Consider the following 19,457-nt stretch of genomic DNA (forward strand, 5'->3'; position numbering starts at 1 on the left):
ACACACCTCTAAGAGCTTCAAAATGTCAGATTTGTCAAATCTTATATGTTGTATACAGTATAATTAGTCTATATAAAAAGGTCTGTCAAATTAAAGGGAGAAAATATTTCTAATTCAAAGAATAGGTTAACAAAACACGAGAGTGTAAACAGGATGTCGTCACAAATTGTGGTTTAAAAAGGCGTGGCAGACGTAGCAGAGCAAAACTAAACCAACTGTTGAATTATTATATATTTATTGAACAATGTTAAGTATGATAGGGCTCTCCATGTAGGAACTCTAATAATATAGTATAAAAAATTAAAAAAGTACAAATAACAAAGACAGGACAAGGCATTGTAAACAACATCCAGAGTAAGACAAAAGAAACAGATTTCCTCATGGCAGTATTTTCAGAATAAAGTTTTTTTTCCTTTCATAAAACATGTTTTTTTTTTCTCCCCATAATATTGTTGTAGTTGCAAAATTGCGCCTCAAACAGAGACATTAATCAGAAGCATTCCCAACTATTGGGATGAATGTAGTGATTTCTTTTCTTATTTTAGGGTTTTCTTTCTTTTAGCATATCCAACACAAACCGTTGAAAAAGGCAAAAATACCATATATTCATGAAGTACAAAATATGAAATGTACAGAATAAATGTAACATAATAAAAGCAGGCCAAAAAAAGCCTTTTACAGTTAAAATGGCCACATTTGACTCTTCAAGTTATACTGAAATGCAAAACAGATGTCAGACAAGTGGGTGATCCTACGTATCCCATGCTGCCTTAGGGCTGGATTGTGCTACACAAAATAGACATTCCTCATTGGATGAGGTCAGGACAGGGGTATGTAATACCAGATATGGTGGTCTGATGGAAGCTGCTACATGTAAATGGTCAGTATATGTCCAATATGCAGTGCATTATATACTGATCCCAGAACAGGGAGGTGGAGCTGGAGTTAAGTCCTTTGGAAGGCTGCTGCTGGTCGTCTGACCTCCTCAAGGCCGTTTGAGCTTGTCGATGTGGAAGGTGAGTTTGAGGGCGGGACCGAGCTTTAAGCCCATATATTTCATCATCATGTCACTGCGCAGCAACAGGAGTGCTTTGCCGTCAATCTCCTGTAGCAGAGGGAGGGAGGAGTGAAAGAAATTTTATGTTATTTGGCACGGTCCAAAAAGTTCAATTTTGTAAAAGTAGCAAAGGTACGAAACAAAAACCTATGTATAGTATAAGCTAAAAAGTGTATTTGAAGTTTCAGAGAAAAATGTTTAGGTCTATATTTTCTAAAGCAAAACACAGTGAAGCATCTTCATCGTTATGAGTGAATACATACATGTTTTCTGAAAAGGTCAGCATGTGGAGCCAGCACTGGGTCGATATCTCTGATATACTGCATAACATCCTCCACTGTCCACAGGTTGGGGTCCTGACCACTGGGCCTCGGGCTCTCCCGGAAACTGCCTGAGCCTGAGGAGGCACAAGTTCACACACAGATTCATTCATTTTCATCTGCTTAATTGTTATGTTACTTCAATTTTTCACAAGGGTTCACTAAATGACCAAGCACTAACACTCTTGAGTTTGTAACACCAAAATATAATTCACAAAAAACACTACATATTAACCAAGTAACAACTGGTAGAGCTGCTCTAGCATGTGAGCTAATCTAATAAATCTAACTTCTATGCGTCCTGTGCTGATATGATGGAGTTGTAAATCCTGCTTTATCTGTTTTGTCAAAACAACTAAAGCTCAAATTATACTTCTTTCATCATCACCGCTGTGAGGGTTGGCGTTCCCTACATTTCCTCATCTGCCCATGTCTGAGAATGCCTCGGTGGAGGGCTATATTTATAACCACACAGACCGTACACCCTGACAAGCGTGAGCACATCCGTCTGTGCGGACACAAATTGTAAAACAGGATCATCCACTTGTTTATGGTCAATATCCCACTATTTACCCACTGTAAGTAATTCCAACAGTCTGTAAACATTATTCCTCTTGCAAATATATACATTTCTAGCAAACAGCATATTGTGACAAAAGTGCTAAAATCTATCATTATGAGTCTTAAAAACTGTATTGGTTAAAAGCCTATTTACTTACAGTTCATTCAAAGTGATTCTCCTGATTCTAAGGTGTTATGACGCATTCAGGCAGACAGCTGCCTTGCATGAACAAAATGCAGGTCCCTTATTCATTTGAATGCGGCCTTCCGGTGTCACAGCTCGGGTATCCATGCAGAAGGCTCCAGCAAAAAAATATGCAGCGTCACCATATGGCAAAGTGCTATGTTGGCCGATCAAATATGTGTAAGCGCACATTCCTGGTAGACTGATTTGTAAAGCTGTATTTCTGCTGTTTATCTCACGGAGATAAAATGAAAGCCGCCATGATTACTTACGATGATGATGACCAATGTCAGAGTACGATAAACCACTGTGCATTATCAGAAGCAACATGGCCACATTCTTTTACTTTTCTTTATTTTTTTTAAAATATAGGGCAGTTTTAGTTAAATCGCCCACTTATTATAATATCACTACACTGAACTACTGTATCAGTGTCTCTTCCTACCTGTAAAGTTGTTGTGATGCAGCAGCTTGGAGGGAGACCTCAGTCCGGGCGGCAGTCCCGTAGAGTTTGGAGAGAGAGGGCTCTTCTTTAAGTGCTCTGATGCGGCAACACTGTTCTCCATGAAGGACTCGCCTGGGAACAATAAATCAACACACTGATACTTAAACAATCCCAAATACCAAGAGAGACCACCAGCCAAAAAATACTGAATGTTAAAAATATATTTTACAGAGATGTCTGTAACCCTCTGAGAAAACTGCAGTGATTTGAGTGTGTTCTGGCCTTCTGTAAAAGTGGAAGGCCTTTTAAAAGGGGACACTGCCCTTTAACATAAATCTCTTCAAATATTCCATTAACATAATTAAAATCTAAGGAAATTGAAAGATGATTAAATGATTAACCTCCTGCCCCAGAATTTAATACCCCTGCTCCTTAGCCAAGAGCCTCTTTTGTTTTACAAGCACCTTTTATATGATTATATAAGGCTTTACTGGACAACTCAGAGCAGTTGATTAACAGAATAAAAGGTCTCATATAAAACATGGTGCAGCATTACAGTTGAGAGCCACTGATTATAATAAATAAATATTATAACACATCAGTGGAAAGGTTATCTAATCAGTGAAATCCTTTGGTTTGAGTCCGTTTCTAATTCTTATTTTACTCATAAACAAAAGAACAAAGAAAAATACCATCCAAAGGCATTTTAAAAATTAGAAATTTACGAGCCAGGAGCAGAATACCTCTCATATACAATGATCCTGCAAAGCACAAAGTGGGTATGGCCATATCTGTGGGAGTGCACAGCAGCTGGCATATTAACCTCTGGTATGTAGGAAAAATAAATTATTACTGTTAATAGTGGAATTAAAGCCAATCACTAAAAACGGAGTGAGCAAACTAGCTAGAAACAACATTCATCCAGACATGACAGTCCTCTGACTAACATTAATATTATTGTCCAAACACATTGGGCATGACGTACATGGTAGATTTAATAAAATGACTAAGATTACAAAAATACCATCAGTGGAGTGCCGGGGGATTTTGGCCAGTTTCTGGGGAAGGGGACTGTTGTAGTTCTGAAGGAACCTCTTGGTGCCTCGGCCTGGGCCCGTCGTCAGGCTGTCACCAAAACTCCTCCTCTCTAAAAGCACCACATACGGAGGAGAACAAATCGAGTAGCGGACACACAGAGCCTGTCAAATATGTAAATTCTTAAGCAATGGAATTGGTTTGGGTTGGCATCGTGTGTCAGCATTCGAAGCAACCGGCTTGCCAATGAACATCATATTTCATTCATTTTGTACTCCACTTCAAAAAGGTAGCTTATTGTCAGTATGACTGTATCCAACACAATTTCTTTTCATGTCTGATTCATCTTCCCAAGAAATCTAAACTCCAGCCATGAAATTTCCCACATTACAACAAGTTATTTTCCTTTTGTGCAGCTGTGTAGAACATAGTCTACAGATGCTCAGGGGAGGCACATGTTGCACCTCTCCCTTGAGCATTTCAAGATTTGTTTCTTAGGAGGTCTACTAGCGACATCTCCACATGAATAAGGCAGATTTTCTTCATCTGTAGGGACTTTTTTAATCTCCTAAAATCAACTACATACAAAAAAATAAAACACAATTAAAGCACCAATTCTAGCGTTGCCATAAAGGTTGGTTCATTATGTCATTAATCTAATAAATATGTAATAAGTCTGTTTTATTGTTAAATTGTTTTCAAATTCAACAGACATATCCCATTCTAATAATAAGGACAAGTTCAACACAGTTGTTGTAAATGATGATGAATTTGGTATTTGCATGCACCAAACATGGTATGAGAGCCTCCAGAATATTATCAAAGTGAAGTTGTGAACACACAAGAGCAGTGTGCAGTGCTCACCTGTAGTGTATGTGTGACTGTTGTAGTGCAGGCCTCCTCTGGCTACAGGCTGGCTGCCAAACAGAGGATCGCAGTGAAGGTTGTGGCAAAGTTTTTCAAGGAAACGGAGAACGTAGGTGACACTGCTGACTGTAGGCAGGGTCAGGGTGTGCTGCTGCTGCTCAAAGTAGGCTGCACGGGACAAACAAGGCAAATAACAGAAAATCATGTGCTGTTCAATGACATGTACAGTAAACAATGAATAAACCCACTCTCACTGATGTGAGAGTGGGTTTTTCAGAGAGTTATTCAAAGGTTTTCTGGTCCTCACATTTTATGTATGCTATTAAAATTGTATTTACACTAAACAAGGCAAGATCTTCTTTTTGAGGGAAGTAAATAATAAATAAATGCACAACAGCACAACGTCCTGCTCTAATGGAGCATAATTAATAAAAGATGTGATATCACCACAACCATTAAAACGCTGTTTCTTGAGGACTTTCTGCAGAAGGACTGGAACACAGTATGTTACCCCTACCTGAGATGATTTCACCACCTTGGCCAGATTTGAGGCAAGAGAAGACGGTGCCCTGGTTGTGGGCAGAGTCCACACAAGCCTGGACACACTGCTGAAGCACTGAAGAGGCCCGGCCTGGCCCAAAGTGGTCCGGGAGCTGCTGGATACGCCGTTGGTCCAAATGGGGCCCCACCTTGCCGTACTTGTTTAGGTACACACACACTACAGGACAGAACAACAAGCCGAAGATGTTTAATCCATCAAATCACCACTTTGCTGACTTTAAACCTTGTTTCAAAGTATTAAATATAGGAGCAGAAACTCTTATATCACTCACAATACTTGGCAGGTTTCTCTGCATCACAGAAAGCTTGGCAGGTATGACAGACAGGTATTGTATTTTTGCTCTGCTTACTCACTAGTGTCAAGTGAAACCAAGCTACTGTACATCTTTATGATCTGTATCTGTCAGACTATGTTGCTCAAAAAGCACAGAGGCAGTGACAGTGTGTGACAGCATGAGTCACAGTTTAAAACATGTGCTGAACAATCCAGACAGGAAAACCCATCAATAATAATGGGCAGCATGTCTAGGTCTGTGGACGTCATATACCTGTGGGAGCCTGTAGTGCAGAGTTGGGGATGGTGGCATTGTCCAGAGGCACGGTGCTGGTGTCGGGCTCTGGGGTACTGCTGGTGGGAGACGTCGGGACTGGATTAGGTACCACGCGTGGTTTTCTCTGGATACAAACACACACATTCAGACATTTTACAGCTTTTACTGGTTCATTACCATCAAGACATTTGATATGAATAGTTCATAATACAGCATCAAATGTGACTCTTTATGTTGCACTTAGTTGTTATCTTCATATTCAAACTCAAAAAACAAAGTGCCATTGTGTTGTAACATCAGAAATCAAAACAAAGATCAAAAGGAAATTTCATAACTCTGCCAAGTATTTCCATTAATCTCTCCTCAGTACATTATTGGGGCCTGATGAGTGCAGCTACCTGCTTTGCCAGCACACAAACTAGATGCTGCCAACAACTGCTGTGTACAACCACTGTGTTTTTGCCCAGTTCATTTGAAATGGAAACCAGCTCAATCTGCCTTACTTGGAAAACACGGGATGGTATTCATTTATACATTTTCCTCGAAGACACAATAAACATGTGGAAAGATGGACCCCTTTTCAATTTGCGTACTACTTTGAAACATATTTTCTTGAGGTGTTGGCCAGTTTAACTCGTCAGAAAGGTAGTAAGAACACACGAGAGTGGGATTTTGCAGAGTAGAGATATACATAACAAGCTTATCAACAGATGTAATATATTAATACAATAGTTATTTATCATTCATTTTTTTTAAATGAACCAACTTGTCTAAGTAAAGAAGGTGAGCACTGGACAATACATGCTGTTGACTCCTGAGATGCTAATAGATGATGTATGAGGTTTGTAACAAGTATATCTGATAGGTTACCGCCAAATGCTATAATGTAATATTCAGCGGTCCAGTAATGCCTGTGTTTATATGTATGTCGGGGACAGCTACCTTGCTGCCAGGCTTGGGCCCTCTTTTCTTTGGGATCTTGATAGGTTCTGCCTGATTCTGGGCCTGCTGCAGAGCTATCCTCTGTGCCCAGTTGGCAGGCAGTCTTCCCCTGGTTCGCCCCGGGCCTGTCACTGGCCGTCCTGGGCCAGCCATAGCATCTTCCAGCCAGCCAGCTCTTTTTGCCCAGCCCAGCTGCAAACAAAGAGCAAAGGAGACACAGAGTCAAGAGGGGCAAACTCTTCATGCTGTGATACTTTTGAGATATTCGCCTCTGAGATTTCTGCCATCCCAATATAATGGACGTGAATGGTATTTTGTCTGTGGTACTCGCAGCATGAAAAAGTCAAACCAACATGTCTTTCCAGAAACGATGTCCCAGTTACTCTCGATAATCCTCAAGCCTTACTGTGAATAGAAACTGTCACCATAGAGCCAAATATTTTTCCCTGCACTGTAATTGGGAAGAGGCAGACATCTGACAAATATCTCAAAACCTGGGAAAATAAAACCCAAACTATCTAAACGGCTATTCATCATCAGATGTAAATGGGAATATATGCTTTTTGTCATTTGGGTGAACTGACGCTGAAATTGAAGGGATCCGTCCGTCCCTGATGGAGTCTCTAAAAACCTTCATGCCTACCTTACTGCCAGGCTTGGGCCCTCGTTTTTTGGGGATCTTGATGGGCCCCAGGTCTTTGCCTGGCTGAATGCTCTGTGGTCCCAACGCTGAGGCCTTCTGACCCCAGGGCCCTGTGACCTTGGTTTTCCTGCGGCCTGGTTTCCGTCCTCTCTGACCTGGAGGTCTGCCCACCGTTGGGGTGGGGTGCATGGCTGGGCTCTCCACACTCCCGTCTGTCAGCGCCCCAAGGCTCTTGGGTAACACTACTGCATGGACAAAGATGGACAAATACACAAGAAATATGGGAGTTGAGTAAAAAGCTATGGCATAACAGTGAAAAAGAACAAATTAAGAATTATAGCTCCAGGTTTTCCCATTTAATCAAAGGGGGTAAAATGAAATGTAATCACTTTTGCACAGTCAGAGTAGTTATTTTCTCATTAATTGCATAAGTGAGAAGGAATGAGGGTGAGAGGTTACACCAAGACGTGCACACTCCAATTCGCTTCCTCTGCTCATTCTGTGAATGTTAACCTTTCAGTGAACTGAAAGCTGGATTTTTTTCTGCATATAAAGAAGGTCACAGAAATCAGACTCTTGGGAAATTCACTGCAATAAGATTTTTCTACATGGATTAATGGAGGGCCAAAAAAAATACATGCAGCAATGATAATGACACACTGTCTTGCAGTATGGCATCAATAAACTGCTAATGCTAATCACACTACCTTCTCTTTGTAAGCACCACAGATAAAATTCCTTTCCCATAAAATCACAAGTCTCAAAACCTGAGAAAATGAACCCAAACCATCTGTATGGTAAAAGTAAATGGTAAATGTATATCATTATGCTGGGTACAATACATCATTGTAGTCTTGCTTTATGAAATGAGACAAACAGGCTAACTGTAACAAACATAACATGATGAAGCAGAGGAAAAACCAAGGACAGAAAGCTATTGGACAAGAGGAAGGGACATAGATAATCAAAGACGGTTTTCCTTTGACCTACCCTCAAGACCCTTGTGGCTAGAATAAAAAAGGAGAAATGTGTGAACACCTTAAAAGCCCGAGGAATAAACCCTCATAAAGAAGGAACCTGCTGACAGCTGTGAGCCAGTCTTAGAATGTATATCTCAAACTCCCACACATTAACACAAACCCTTCCTGTCTTGATGGGAAGCATTTCAGAAATCACATGTGGCACAGTGGGAAAAAGCACATGCTATAACATTAAGAGAAAGCCTAAATTAAATACATAAAAACAACCAACTAAGACGCGCGCTTTATGAGCTATTGCAGCTGGCAAAACCTCAAGAATGTATGCATGCAAAAACAACCACACAGCAAAAAGAAACACAGTATAGCCAGGATTGCTGGCTACACATGCACCTGCAAGCCTGCACAAACAAACACACACATGCACACGCACACACACACACACACACACACACACACACACACACACACACACACACTAACATATACAAACTAAAATACACTGGTATTCATCCTGGATCAACCCACGACAGATTTACGAGAGGAACAGCCACATTCATTAACACAGGTCTTGGCCCGTGGGGTTGTATTTATTAAACACACTTTTACACAGGCACACCAATCAATGCAAAGCTCAGTCTGCCGGCTACTGCTACTTTTCATAGGGGAGCCCCTGTGAAGCTACGAAAAAAACCCAAAAAAAACCAAGACATCTGATTGATCTTCCACAGATTGGACAATTCGTAGATAATATGTTTAAAAGGTTTATAGAGCTCGAGGTTAGATGTTCATTGATCAAATGGCAGTGCTTGTAAATACAGCCCAACAAGCGCGTAACAAGCCAACCCTTGTTTTTTCCCTCTCCTCTGAGTGCACTGAGTTCATTGAGTTCACAAAGCCACCACTGCCAACCTCATATTACAGCAAGATATCTCCCCAAGTGCTTTTAATCTATCACTCGGACTGCATTTCTGTAATTTCATTCATCTTTACTCACCTCTCTGGCTCAAAGGAAAGTCAAAAGTGTGTAGTTGTCTGTGCAGCTGTCCTTAGATTCACCCTCTCCTCCTGCCCTGTCCTCCTCTCCCACTCTCCCTCTGCGTTGCTCCTCCTTTCTGTCTTTTTCCTCCCTTCTCTTCTTCTCTCCTCCCACCATCTGTTGACAATGTAAACACTCTACCTTTCACAGCATATGTCTGTCTTTTCTCTTCGTTTCTGTCCTCTCTCTTAACTCAATTCTCTCCGGAGTGTCTAATCAGACCCTGTTAGCCAGGGTGCCAACGAGAGGCCTGTGGAGGGGGCACCAAGGCTCGTTTCAACCACGTCATGCCCCGACTTTGCCAACTGGGTGAGTGCCAGGCCTTCATAAAACACTAGCAGGCTACAAAGACATGTCCTGCCTCCCCATTTCCCTCCTTCCTTTTCCACTCCTTCACAAACTGTGGATGAGTACAGCTGACCTCATGGCTGATAACCCTTGTATCCACTCCTTTTATGTTTCTTGTATAACAGTTTGCTTCCTCTAGTTCTCAGCTCTGGTTCTGGCTCTTGGTCCCCATGTTGAAAAAGTTCGTATGGCAACAACTTCTGAAATGCTCCAGTTTTAAGAGACAACTGACTGACAACAAGAAAACCGCCTTATTTGCTAAATGGAAAAAAACAAAGAAGCTTTGTGGTACTGTTCACTGTCAGATTATGTCACACATGCAAGCAAAACCACAGACAGTTTAACACTGGAAGTCAATTCTGCAAACACAGTTCAAAAGAATATGATCTTTGGAGAAAGATTCCTATTAGGAATTAAAAATAGCAAACTCATCCTGATGACTTAATCAACTGTTCAACGTGATGCCTTCAGGCAGATGATGCATCCACATCACTTCACACTGTTAACCACGGTGCGCCAACCTAACCCATAAATACCATAAAAAGCAACAGTAAAAACTGCAGTATAATATGTTGATGAAATTTGCCTCATTATTTTGGCGAACCGGTTGCTTTTCTGCAACAAGTCTTGGATTTAGAAGCAATAGCTAATACTACCACTCACTGTCGTTCAAAAACATGCTCTCTTTTACTTGGTGTACAAGCAGAAAATATGATAATATATCAACTTGTCTTGCACTGAATTCGAAAATTGAAAAATATTGAAAATAGAGTGGGTGGAGAAATTAAAAGTATCATCTTTGCAGTCTAATGTAATACAACACACAGGTCAGGGATAAACAGTACATTTATCAAGGTTATAAAGTTTAACTTTTGCTAAGACTTAAGTCCACAGCAAGAAAGATAACTATAAAGTTAACTATAAATATATTGTTTTAAAAATCATTCTAACTCAAGTGGATGCCGGAGTTCACAGCACAACTACAACGACAATGATATCGTTAGAACCACTTTCAGAGTGAAACGACTGAAACACTGACAGCCAATCATAATACATCCAAATTTACAGGGTGTCGCCTTCAACATCTCATGTTCATAAAATATAATAATTAACTAATGTATGAACCGTAGCACTCAGGAATATGAAGGTGTATTTGTTCCCCACAGGAGGTTGGATTACTAAAATGGTCTTTGAACATCAATCACCAATAAAACGTATTGAACCAAACATCGTCTCCCTGTTTCTCCTCGCTTCCTTAGTGCTGAAAGAAACACAGCTTCTCGTCTGTACATCACAGCAGTGGCTACTTCTCAACTGTTTTCTTATTCTTATCATTCATATTCTTATTAATCAGAATTATGATAAATAAAAGTGAAATTAAATGCTTTATCAATGTTTTATCTGCCCTTTTTTGGCTACCTTCTAAGCTTACGGATGGTACAGGAAACACTTTTAGATCAGGAACAGCTGTATATACTGGTTGTTGTTTTTTTTTTTCAAACGCCATTTTTAATGCTGTGACCACAAGAAAATGTACCTCCATTGTATTGCAGAACAAGCAGGATCCTGAGAGAGCCGTAGCACAATACCAGCAACTACTCAAACAGAACAAGTTTGTAAGATGTGGTGTCCGACCACACTGGGAACCGAAAGTGTTTATAGCTGTTCTGACCCACCACAATCCAAGATGCCAGACAAAAAGCCAGGCATTTCTTACCTTCACTCAGCTGACTGTGTGAGTGAAGGTGGAAAGTTACACAAATGGTCACACATTGCTCCCAATTGTGACATCAGAAAAATACATGTGTGTGTGTGTATGCTCCTTCTGGCAGTTTAAAGGTAAGTGAGATGATATATTTTTTTGGTAATTTGGATTCACAGATCCTATTTGTCAAAAAAATGACAAAAATGTCACACCCTTTTTCATAAAATCTCCCACCCACTGTTAAGGTTCATACCTTTGGTGCCAGGTGGCTGAAGGTTGTCTCCGGTGAGGGCACACCAGCCAACAGGGAAGATGTCACGTGAGTCGTAGCGGCAGTAGTAGTCAAAGGCTCCCCGCCAGCCATCAAAGGTGACCAGCACCTCGACCCCACGCAGTGCACCCACTGTGGCCGGACAGATAAAGTGGGGATTTTTCCGGTCCACCGCCTCCAGCTTCATGCCCACCTGGAAGGAGTTCTGCTCTGGGGCGGGAGGCTCCTGCTGGGGAACATGGAGAGAAAGAAAGGGGTCAGGTATGGAAGTTGGCATGTGTGAATATCTGTTCATTCATTTGTACCAGGGATGTAGAGAAAAATCAACCAAATTCTGGTGAAATTTCGCAATGGGTGATTTTTTAATCTACCAGACATGATGGGAGTTACTCTAGCAAAACAATTAACAATGACTACTAAATAATTATATTTGTTTTCTTCATGAAACAGGACAGCAGCTGTTTTTTGTGTGTGTTGAGCTTGTGAGCCTTGTACAGGTACCTTGTGAAAAATACGTGAGGGTGCCATCTCAGCTCCATTTAGTGTTTTCAGAAGGAACATGGGCCAGGAGGACGCATTGAGACGGAAACCTGAAGAAGATGATGACAACTGTTGTTATATGTTTACCAGCTTTAGAGTCACGGCTTGTGTAATGAACATGATGAGGCTGACATGGACAAACTGGAAAAACTATTAAAACTGCAATGAGTCATCAATGACTCAATTGGATGGAAAATTAAGCTACAACTAATTAATCTACGACTGATTAATTGTTTCAGTCATTTTTCAGGAAGAGAATTTTAATTTGTTGGTTTTCGATTTTTTTTATGACTATGACATGAACATGAATTTGAATTTGATGATGTCATCTTGGTGTCTGTTAAATTGTGATGTGCATTTTTTTCCACTACTTTTTGACATTTCATAGCCTAAACAGTTAATCAAAAAGACAACTAGCAGATTAATCAATAATGGAAATAATGACTTGTTTGCGGCCCTAAAAATGATCAACACCACAGTCTAAATCTATAGAGTGCTCTTGTGTCTTTTCACATGGATATTCAAAACAGAAATGTCCTGGGTAGGTGGCTTTATGAGCTGTGTCAGTTATTTATAGTTAATTATAGACATACCATGAAACATTGACAATCTGTGCTGTCAGTCACTGACATCTAGTGGACAAAATAGTAAAACCAAACAAATGAACAGGAGAAAAGATACTCCTGAAATGAATCATTTAGTTTTCATGACTTCATGTGTGTGTGTCCATACCGAGTGGTGGCTGCAGCATGCCTCCATTCTTCTCACAGTTGCCAATAGGCTGGATCTCTGAGGAGTCCACCAAGCGCCAGAAGTCGTTCTTGTTGTCAGACCCGTCCAAACGCAGCCGCAGCCGTGAGCCTGTCAGGCCCACCACCGTGGCGATGCACGTGGACGTGGTGTTTCGTGGGTCCTGGGCCTCTAGCTTCATCCCTGCCTTGAACTCATTCACTGGAGGCGTGAGGCTCTAGATGGTGATGACAGACAAATGTTAAAGTGGAGAATAGCGAAGAAATAACAGAGGTGGGGGAAGAAATGTGCTCACCTGTCTGAAGCATGAGGCAGGTGCAGCAGCAGCGCCGGTCTCTTTCAGGTATTTCTCCCAACTGAAGTGCCCTACAACAGAACAGAACAGAACAAGAACAGTTAGAAAATGTTCATGTTAAATCACATTACGTAAGTGTTCTATAAATATTTAGTTGAATTATATATATCAATTTTATTGCAGTGTTTTTTGAACCCAGACAGAAGGCAACAAAAAGAGACATGGGGCTTAAAATCTATTATCAACATTTGTGGCCAACTTTGTCTTGATGATTAATGAAACAACGCTGAGGCAATGGTTGGGCAAAGTTTCCTGTTGGTGTTGCCCAGTTACTTCATATATCAATGGCTGCGACACATTATTTACCTTGGTACTGTGAGGGCACCCGGGAGGGCCGTCCACTCCGGGCGTGCTTGATCCTTCTGGCATCTTTCCACTCTATAGCTGGAGGAGCCAAGAAAGACAGAATAAGCTCTCAACTAGGAGTGATTTTCTCATCAGTCAATACCTTGCAATACCTGCCCAACCCCATTGTAGGGGATTATAGGACTATTACAAGCTAATGTATGAATCTGCCCACACTGAAAAACAAGGGGAACGGTTGGAATGAAGTCAAACTAAAATGTGTCATAATTCTAACTTGGCCTGCAAACTAGGTATACTTGTTTGTTACAAATATTTGGGGGGCAATACCATTATCATAGTAAGAGTGGCACAAGAAATTCTTACCTTTCTGTGGTACAGGTTTCCTCATGCTCCAACAATACTGACCAAGCTCACGATGCAACAGTGGCCTCCACTCTAAAGACAAGGAAACATACACGCATGAACCATGCACTAGTGTAAGCAATTTGGTGACTCTTGTTTTTTGTGTCTCCTTCATCACTTTATTTTAAATTTCAGTCAACACACACAGTATGTCACCTTGAAGTTTGGAGAAATCACACAGCATCTAAATTATTTGCATCTGATGCAATAGTGCCGCCATAAAAAACATGGTCATATAAATTAAATTAGCACATTTAAAGGACAAGGTCAATGCAGGGCGATGATGAACAGCCCAACAGTCTTCTAGGGGTCACCCCAAAGTTTTTCTAAAATAACAAATATGTCATGCTTAATTCTGGGGGAATTATTTCTCTCAGGTTTGAATATTTAACTCAGGATAAACACCATATAGTTAAAATAAAGAGCTGGAACAAACTGATAAAAGAATAAATATATAAAATACTGTCAGACATTGTGAATTTATCCAACCTTAAACCTATTTAAGGGCATAACAGGGGGAAAAAAATCATGTTAAGGGGCTAATAGCTTTTATTAAGTCAAATAACTGATCGTAACAATAAAAACTCTGGAGTACTCAGACCCCAAAGTTAAGATACCATATGTAAATTGTACTACTTTGTTTTAAGGGAAACCAGAGAGCTGTCCTTGTTATCTTTTGCAGCTCACTGGATTTCTGACCTCATGGCAGGCAGGGGGTCGTCACAGGAGGCAGACAGGGGCAAGTTCAACAAAGAGGCCCAAGATCATACCAGCCATGCACTACATATGGATTCCATTTACTTTTTCACGCTTTAAAGATTCATTGTATGATCAAAATATTTGCTGTACTGACAATATATGAAGACAGTATTTGGTAGAAACAAAGAGGACAAAATCTTAAAAACATTCAGCAGCATCTAAAAGTACAGCTTCCAAAATCTAAATAAAAATGAATAAACACCTCTCTGAAAATGATTGTGATATTTAGCTCAAATTGCAAGTATTGCTATTACACACAACTTTAATTAAACACTTCCATGCAATAATCTCATGGTCAATTAATTACACATATTCCTGATTGATTATAGAAAACCAAGTGATGCCCATTATGTTAAAAATGACTGTGGGGAATGTTAACACACTTTCTGATTATCAATTTGTGAACAAGGGTTTAGAGAAGGGCAACATGTTTTGAGGCTGGGTGACCCCTGTAACCCAGACCGTGGGCTCACCAGCATTACCAACCAGACACAACATACAGGTCAACGGGTCAAAGTGACATAAACAACTGCTTCAAGTGGCTGTTTATCCAGTCCCACGGTGGCCCCGCTCCAATGCAGTCCATAAAACACAAACTTCATATTATTTGCGATACAGCAATAGGTAGCATTGACAGAAACTATACACAAGCTTTTTAAATATTCACCAACTTTTGTGTGAGGAACTACATGACTTAGTACTGACACAGTAAACAGCGACACTTGTTAACCATCTACCAAATATTTGAATGTGCCGATAAAACATCCAAGCGTTATTTGAGAGCTGTTATAAATTGATTAACGTAGACAAACGAGTAAAAGCAATGACAGAGAGGCACCACAATGTAACTTACTGAGGGTGCTGTTCATACAAACATGCCTACCTTAAAACTTCATAACCGTTTAGCAGCGTCTCTCCCCTCCGGATGATTTTCTTTTCAATAGAAGTGCGCCTTTTTCCTCCGCCAAGGGGGATGGCGTCCAAATTAAAGCGACCCGCTCCCTGTTTTTCCGTCTGGGAAAGTGACAGGACGACAAGCATTAGAGAGCTCAGCAGGTACACCTTCCTCCTGTTGCTAACCCAATGAGTGTTCAAAACTCGACCCCGAGCTACTACCACATGTCTGACATCTATATGAGACGCTATGTTTCCTTTTGTAGCCAAAACCTCGCGTCTTACATTGCCCGAATTTGTTGAGCTCCATTCAAAACACAAAGCCAACACATGGGGACCCCCCCTCTCCCGTGCTACATTTGCATGAGCGCTATATGCTCATTTACGTGACAGCAGCGCTAATTATGTTATTTAGGATTGAGACTAAATTAATGCTAACGCCAAATGTGTAAAACATCAATAATATTACAAAATGAAAGTCAGGCGTGCATGCAGCCAGTGCAGCCGCGCAGACAACACATCCAGCATGCTATGCTACGCACGGCTACACAGAGACATGCCCACTGTCCAGGATGCTAGCTTAGCATGCTAGGTGGCTCGCTAGCTCGTTGACCTGATTATAAATATTAGCATTAGCAAAACGGGAGCATACCAGCACACTCAGGTTGGCCTGTGCTAACCTGGGCTCAACGCTGAAGCCGAGCCTAAAAGGAGACGTTGCTCGGTGTATCCGAGGATGTTTACCTTGCTTTGTAACGTGTGTGTTTGTTTCTGATGTGGATTTAGCGCTTGTCCGCCATTTTTTCTACACGATGAGGAGGGGGTGTTTTGCCAACATTTTTTGTTGGCCAGTCAGTCAGGCAGGCGAGCGAGCGAGCCGGGGGATGGAGACAGGGGGAATCAACGACTCCTGGTGGCCAAATCACGGTATTTCAAGCAATATGAAAAGCAAAATTTAGATTCATTTTCCAGTTTTACCCCAGGGTAAATAAAAATAATCCATCTAATATCCTGGGTATCATTTATCTGTTTGCATTGCAATAGCAAAACATCTAGGATCATTTCAACTCAAAACTGTACTCATGGATGATCTGCTTGTCCTTTTGATACTTTTATTAATATAATAATTCCTTGTAAGTTGTGTCTTGTGCTGTTTTGTATACATATTATTGTTGAGTTTTGTGTTGTTGCATGTCTTGTTTGCTTGTTTTTAAGCCCAATGCTGACAGATTTTTTTAAGTTTAAAAATTGACGATATATTCACCAACATTCAAATATTTAAATAAACATTACTTATCTCTTGAGCTGGCTTGGGCAGCAGTGACTGTAGTGTTCCATTTGTTGTTTATATAAACTGTATGCATCTACTATGTTTATGTTTCCTTATCTTCATTGCACATTGTTGTCATTGGTTATGTCTGTGTGCATCTTCCTGTAAATTTATTTTTGCACTTAAACATACAGTATTTGACCAATAAAGCTTGTTTTTATTACGGAAATTGTAATGGTCAGTGAGTTATGGAGACTTTTTAATATCCTTTTGTCTACCAAAACACATTGACATTGACAGATATTCATCAACAAATGTTTGGAAAGAGTAATATAAATTCAGGTAAAACTATTAATGAAAATCCGTTTTAATTTTTAATATGACTTAATTTGCATTTATTTAGACCAAAATAGAATAATCTTACAAAAAAGTTCATAACATCTGTTAACATACTAGTCTTATTTTAAAATATTGTATTGTATCCTTTCTAACAGACTATTTTCAGAGGTCCCCCATGCACTGCTGGGACTGCTGAATTGCTAGTACGAATGTTACAGAAACTGAGTTTTGCAGTTCTTATGTAACTCTTACATTTGAAATAAAGTCTCTTATTAATAATAAACACTAATTTGATCAAACAGTGTTAATAACCATGATCAATAATTTATCACAAGAATATGAAAAGAAGACAAATAAGAATGGAGTTTCAGTAAATGTTATTGCCGCATTACTGCTGCACAGAGCACTGGTGTAGTTTCATTTAAACTGTGCTCTAGTTTTGGGTGTCTGACTAAAAATGTGGGGTATTTGCCTTGAGCATAACATGAATAAAATTTGATTATCAGTGCATACAAAGCTTAACTTATTAACCACTATTTGTTCCAGTTAAGTTCTTTATAACACTGAATATCTACAAATAGTGAAATTTATTTCAAATATAACAAACATAATCCACACTGAAATCGGAGCAAAACATCACTGTAATACAGTGTGCCTGCAGCATTGTAATAAATCTGGCACAGTACAATATCTCAAAAGATATTCCAGATAGATTGTGTAGGTGTGAAAATTAGAAATAGGGGCCATTTGGTAATGCCATGCCAATTAGGTCTTGGTAGCAACTGTAACTATGTGATTTGAAGAAACACCCAGCAGTTCAATTGTGTGTAATGGTCACCTAGCAGCACTGCTAATGCCCATTTCAGCCTACGCTGGGCAGGCCATGGCCCAGTGGCCCCCTGCACCCCAGGCAATTATGTTTGGTTTCACACGGTGAAAAGGGTTAATTGGCAGCGCCCACGCGCCTGATTGGACCTGTTTCACGCCTGTCGGCCTTCATCGCATCAAAGGAAGCCCCAGTCCACCAGGCACCATTATTAGAACACACACAAACACACCTCATGGACATGCACTGTACACAGACTGTACTTAAATGTAATGCTCTCAAGACTCTACATATTTGGAGGAGTAAACACACATGTAGATAATCTGCACATACCCTATGAACACACATTCACACACAGACACACACACACGAAAAACCCAGACAAACAAAAAGAGACAACATACACTCACATATACCCACTGAAACACGCTCTTATAAGAATTGCAGCACACTGAAGTCTTCATTGTCTTCATGCAGAGACATGAGTGTGTTGTACAGTCACACAGACATTATGCAAATCGCTTCCTGTATGATTCTGACTAATATCACTAGGGGTCAGTGTTGTTTTATACAAAGCAGGGCCTCGTACATTCACTTCATCATGATGTATGTGAGCTTTCCTCTGAGCAAAGCACAGTCCTGCTTATTATCATCATTGCCACTCACTGTCCTTTTAAAACTCTCAAACTTTTATTACAGTGATGACTATAGTTTTTTCACTTGTCAAAGAATAGTCATTTCTCTTTTATTACATAAAACTCCTTGGTTTTGACTCCATTTCAAACAATTCTGTATCTGATGTGTTTGTATTCTAGTCATTATAGGTAAACCAAGCAACGTGCGGTGAAGCCAATCCTACTGTATAATATGTGCCTGTCTGTTTGTCAGGGTCTCCATATGGTTCTAGTTGTTCTTTTATTATTAATAAGGCTTCAACAACTGAGCTACCAGCAGTCTATGAAAGTCCATCAGCCATTATACAAGCCAGTTTGACTGGCAAATAACAACACTGACAATGTGTCCCATCCAACAGACCGCTCCACTATAAATCCCACTTTTCCAAGGTTCAACAAATTGCACACACAAAACCAATTAGCAGATACATTTCTGAGAGTCTTGTGAAATGTTTTTGTGAAAGAAAAATTGAAAGGCGGTTAGCATCAATTGACAAGTGATAAAGGTTTACCTATATGTACCAAGGTGTTCTTCACTGATGCAATAAAACAGCAAAGATTATGAAATCATAAAGGGATATTCAGTATGTGACTCTGTAGCCTCCTGATAAAGTATTTGATAAAGGTATTACAGACAAGATAATCAGGATAATCTGGCCTCATTTTTAAAAAATATTTTAAGGGTTGAAAGACTGAAAAAACCTGGCAAAAAGCTTATTCTGCACACTCAAAGCACATGTAAATCATTTATACAAACTGCACCGTTTGATTTGCAGATGCAAATTCATCAAATGGCTGTCATCAGAGGAAATTTTCGAAGTAATTTCCTCTTATCT

The 19,457-nt window shown here is 40.1% G+C and overlaps 1 protein-coding gene across 4 annotated transcripts; it reads right to left on the reverse strand.

The window, feature by feature from the left end:
* Nucleotides 1-218: 218 nt before the first annotated feature.
* Nucleotides 219-16,375, reverse strand: LOC111651143 (polycomb protein SCMH1). 4 transcript variants are annotated; one of them, XM_023401102.2, is made up of 17 exons: nucleotides 16,257-16,375; nucleotides 15,502-15,632; nucleotides 13,821-13,892; nucleotides 13,458-13,535; nucleotides 13,092-13,162; nucleotides 12,779-13,013; nucleotides 12,008-12,096; nucleotides 11,489-11,732; nucleotides 7,167-7,411; nucleotides 6,524-6,715; nucleotides 5,579-5,705; nucleotides 4,987-5,187; nucleotides 4,467-4,637; nucleotides 3,592-3,714; nucleotides 2,568-2,699; nucleotides 1,321-1,454; nucleotides 219-1,105 (listed from the first exon to the last, which is right to left on the reverse strand). In XM_023401102.2, the coding sequence occupies exons 3-17, from the start codon at nucleotides 13,843-13,845 to the stop codon at nucleotides 986-988; spliced, it is 2,187 nt and encodes a 728-aa protein (XP_023256870.1). In that variant the 5' UTR covers nucleotides 13,846-13,892; nucleotides 15,502-15,632; nucleotides 16,257-16,375; the 3' UTR covers nucleotides 219-985. The 4 variants fall into 4 exon arrangements, with proteins under 4 accessions (XP_023256870.1, XP_023256868.1, XP_023256871.1 ...); XM_023401100.2 differs by having other exon boundaries at nucleotides 11,489-11,735; XM_023401103.2 differs by lacking the exon at nucleotides 3,592-3,714 and having other exon boundaries at nucleotides 11,489-11,735.
* Between the last annotated feature and the right edge of the window lie 3,082 nt (nucleotides 16,376-19,457).

This window comes from Seriola lalandi, unplaced genomic scaffold (genome assembly GCF_002814215.2).
Source record: "Seriola lalandi dorsalis isolate HSWRI2012SDOR001 ecotype SW California unplaced genomic scaffold, Sedor1 jcf7180002053444, whole genome shotgun sequence".
NCBI classification, from domain to species: Eukaryota; Metazoa; Chordata; class Actinopteri; order Carangiformes; family Carangidae; genus Seriola; species Seriola lalandi.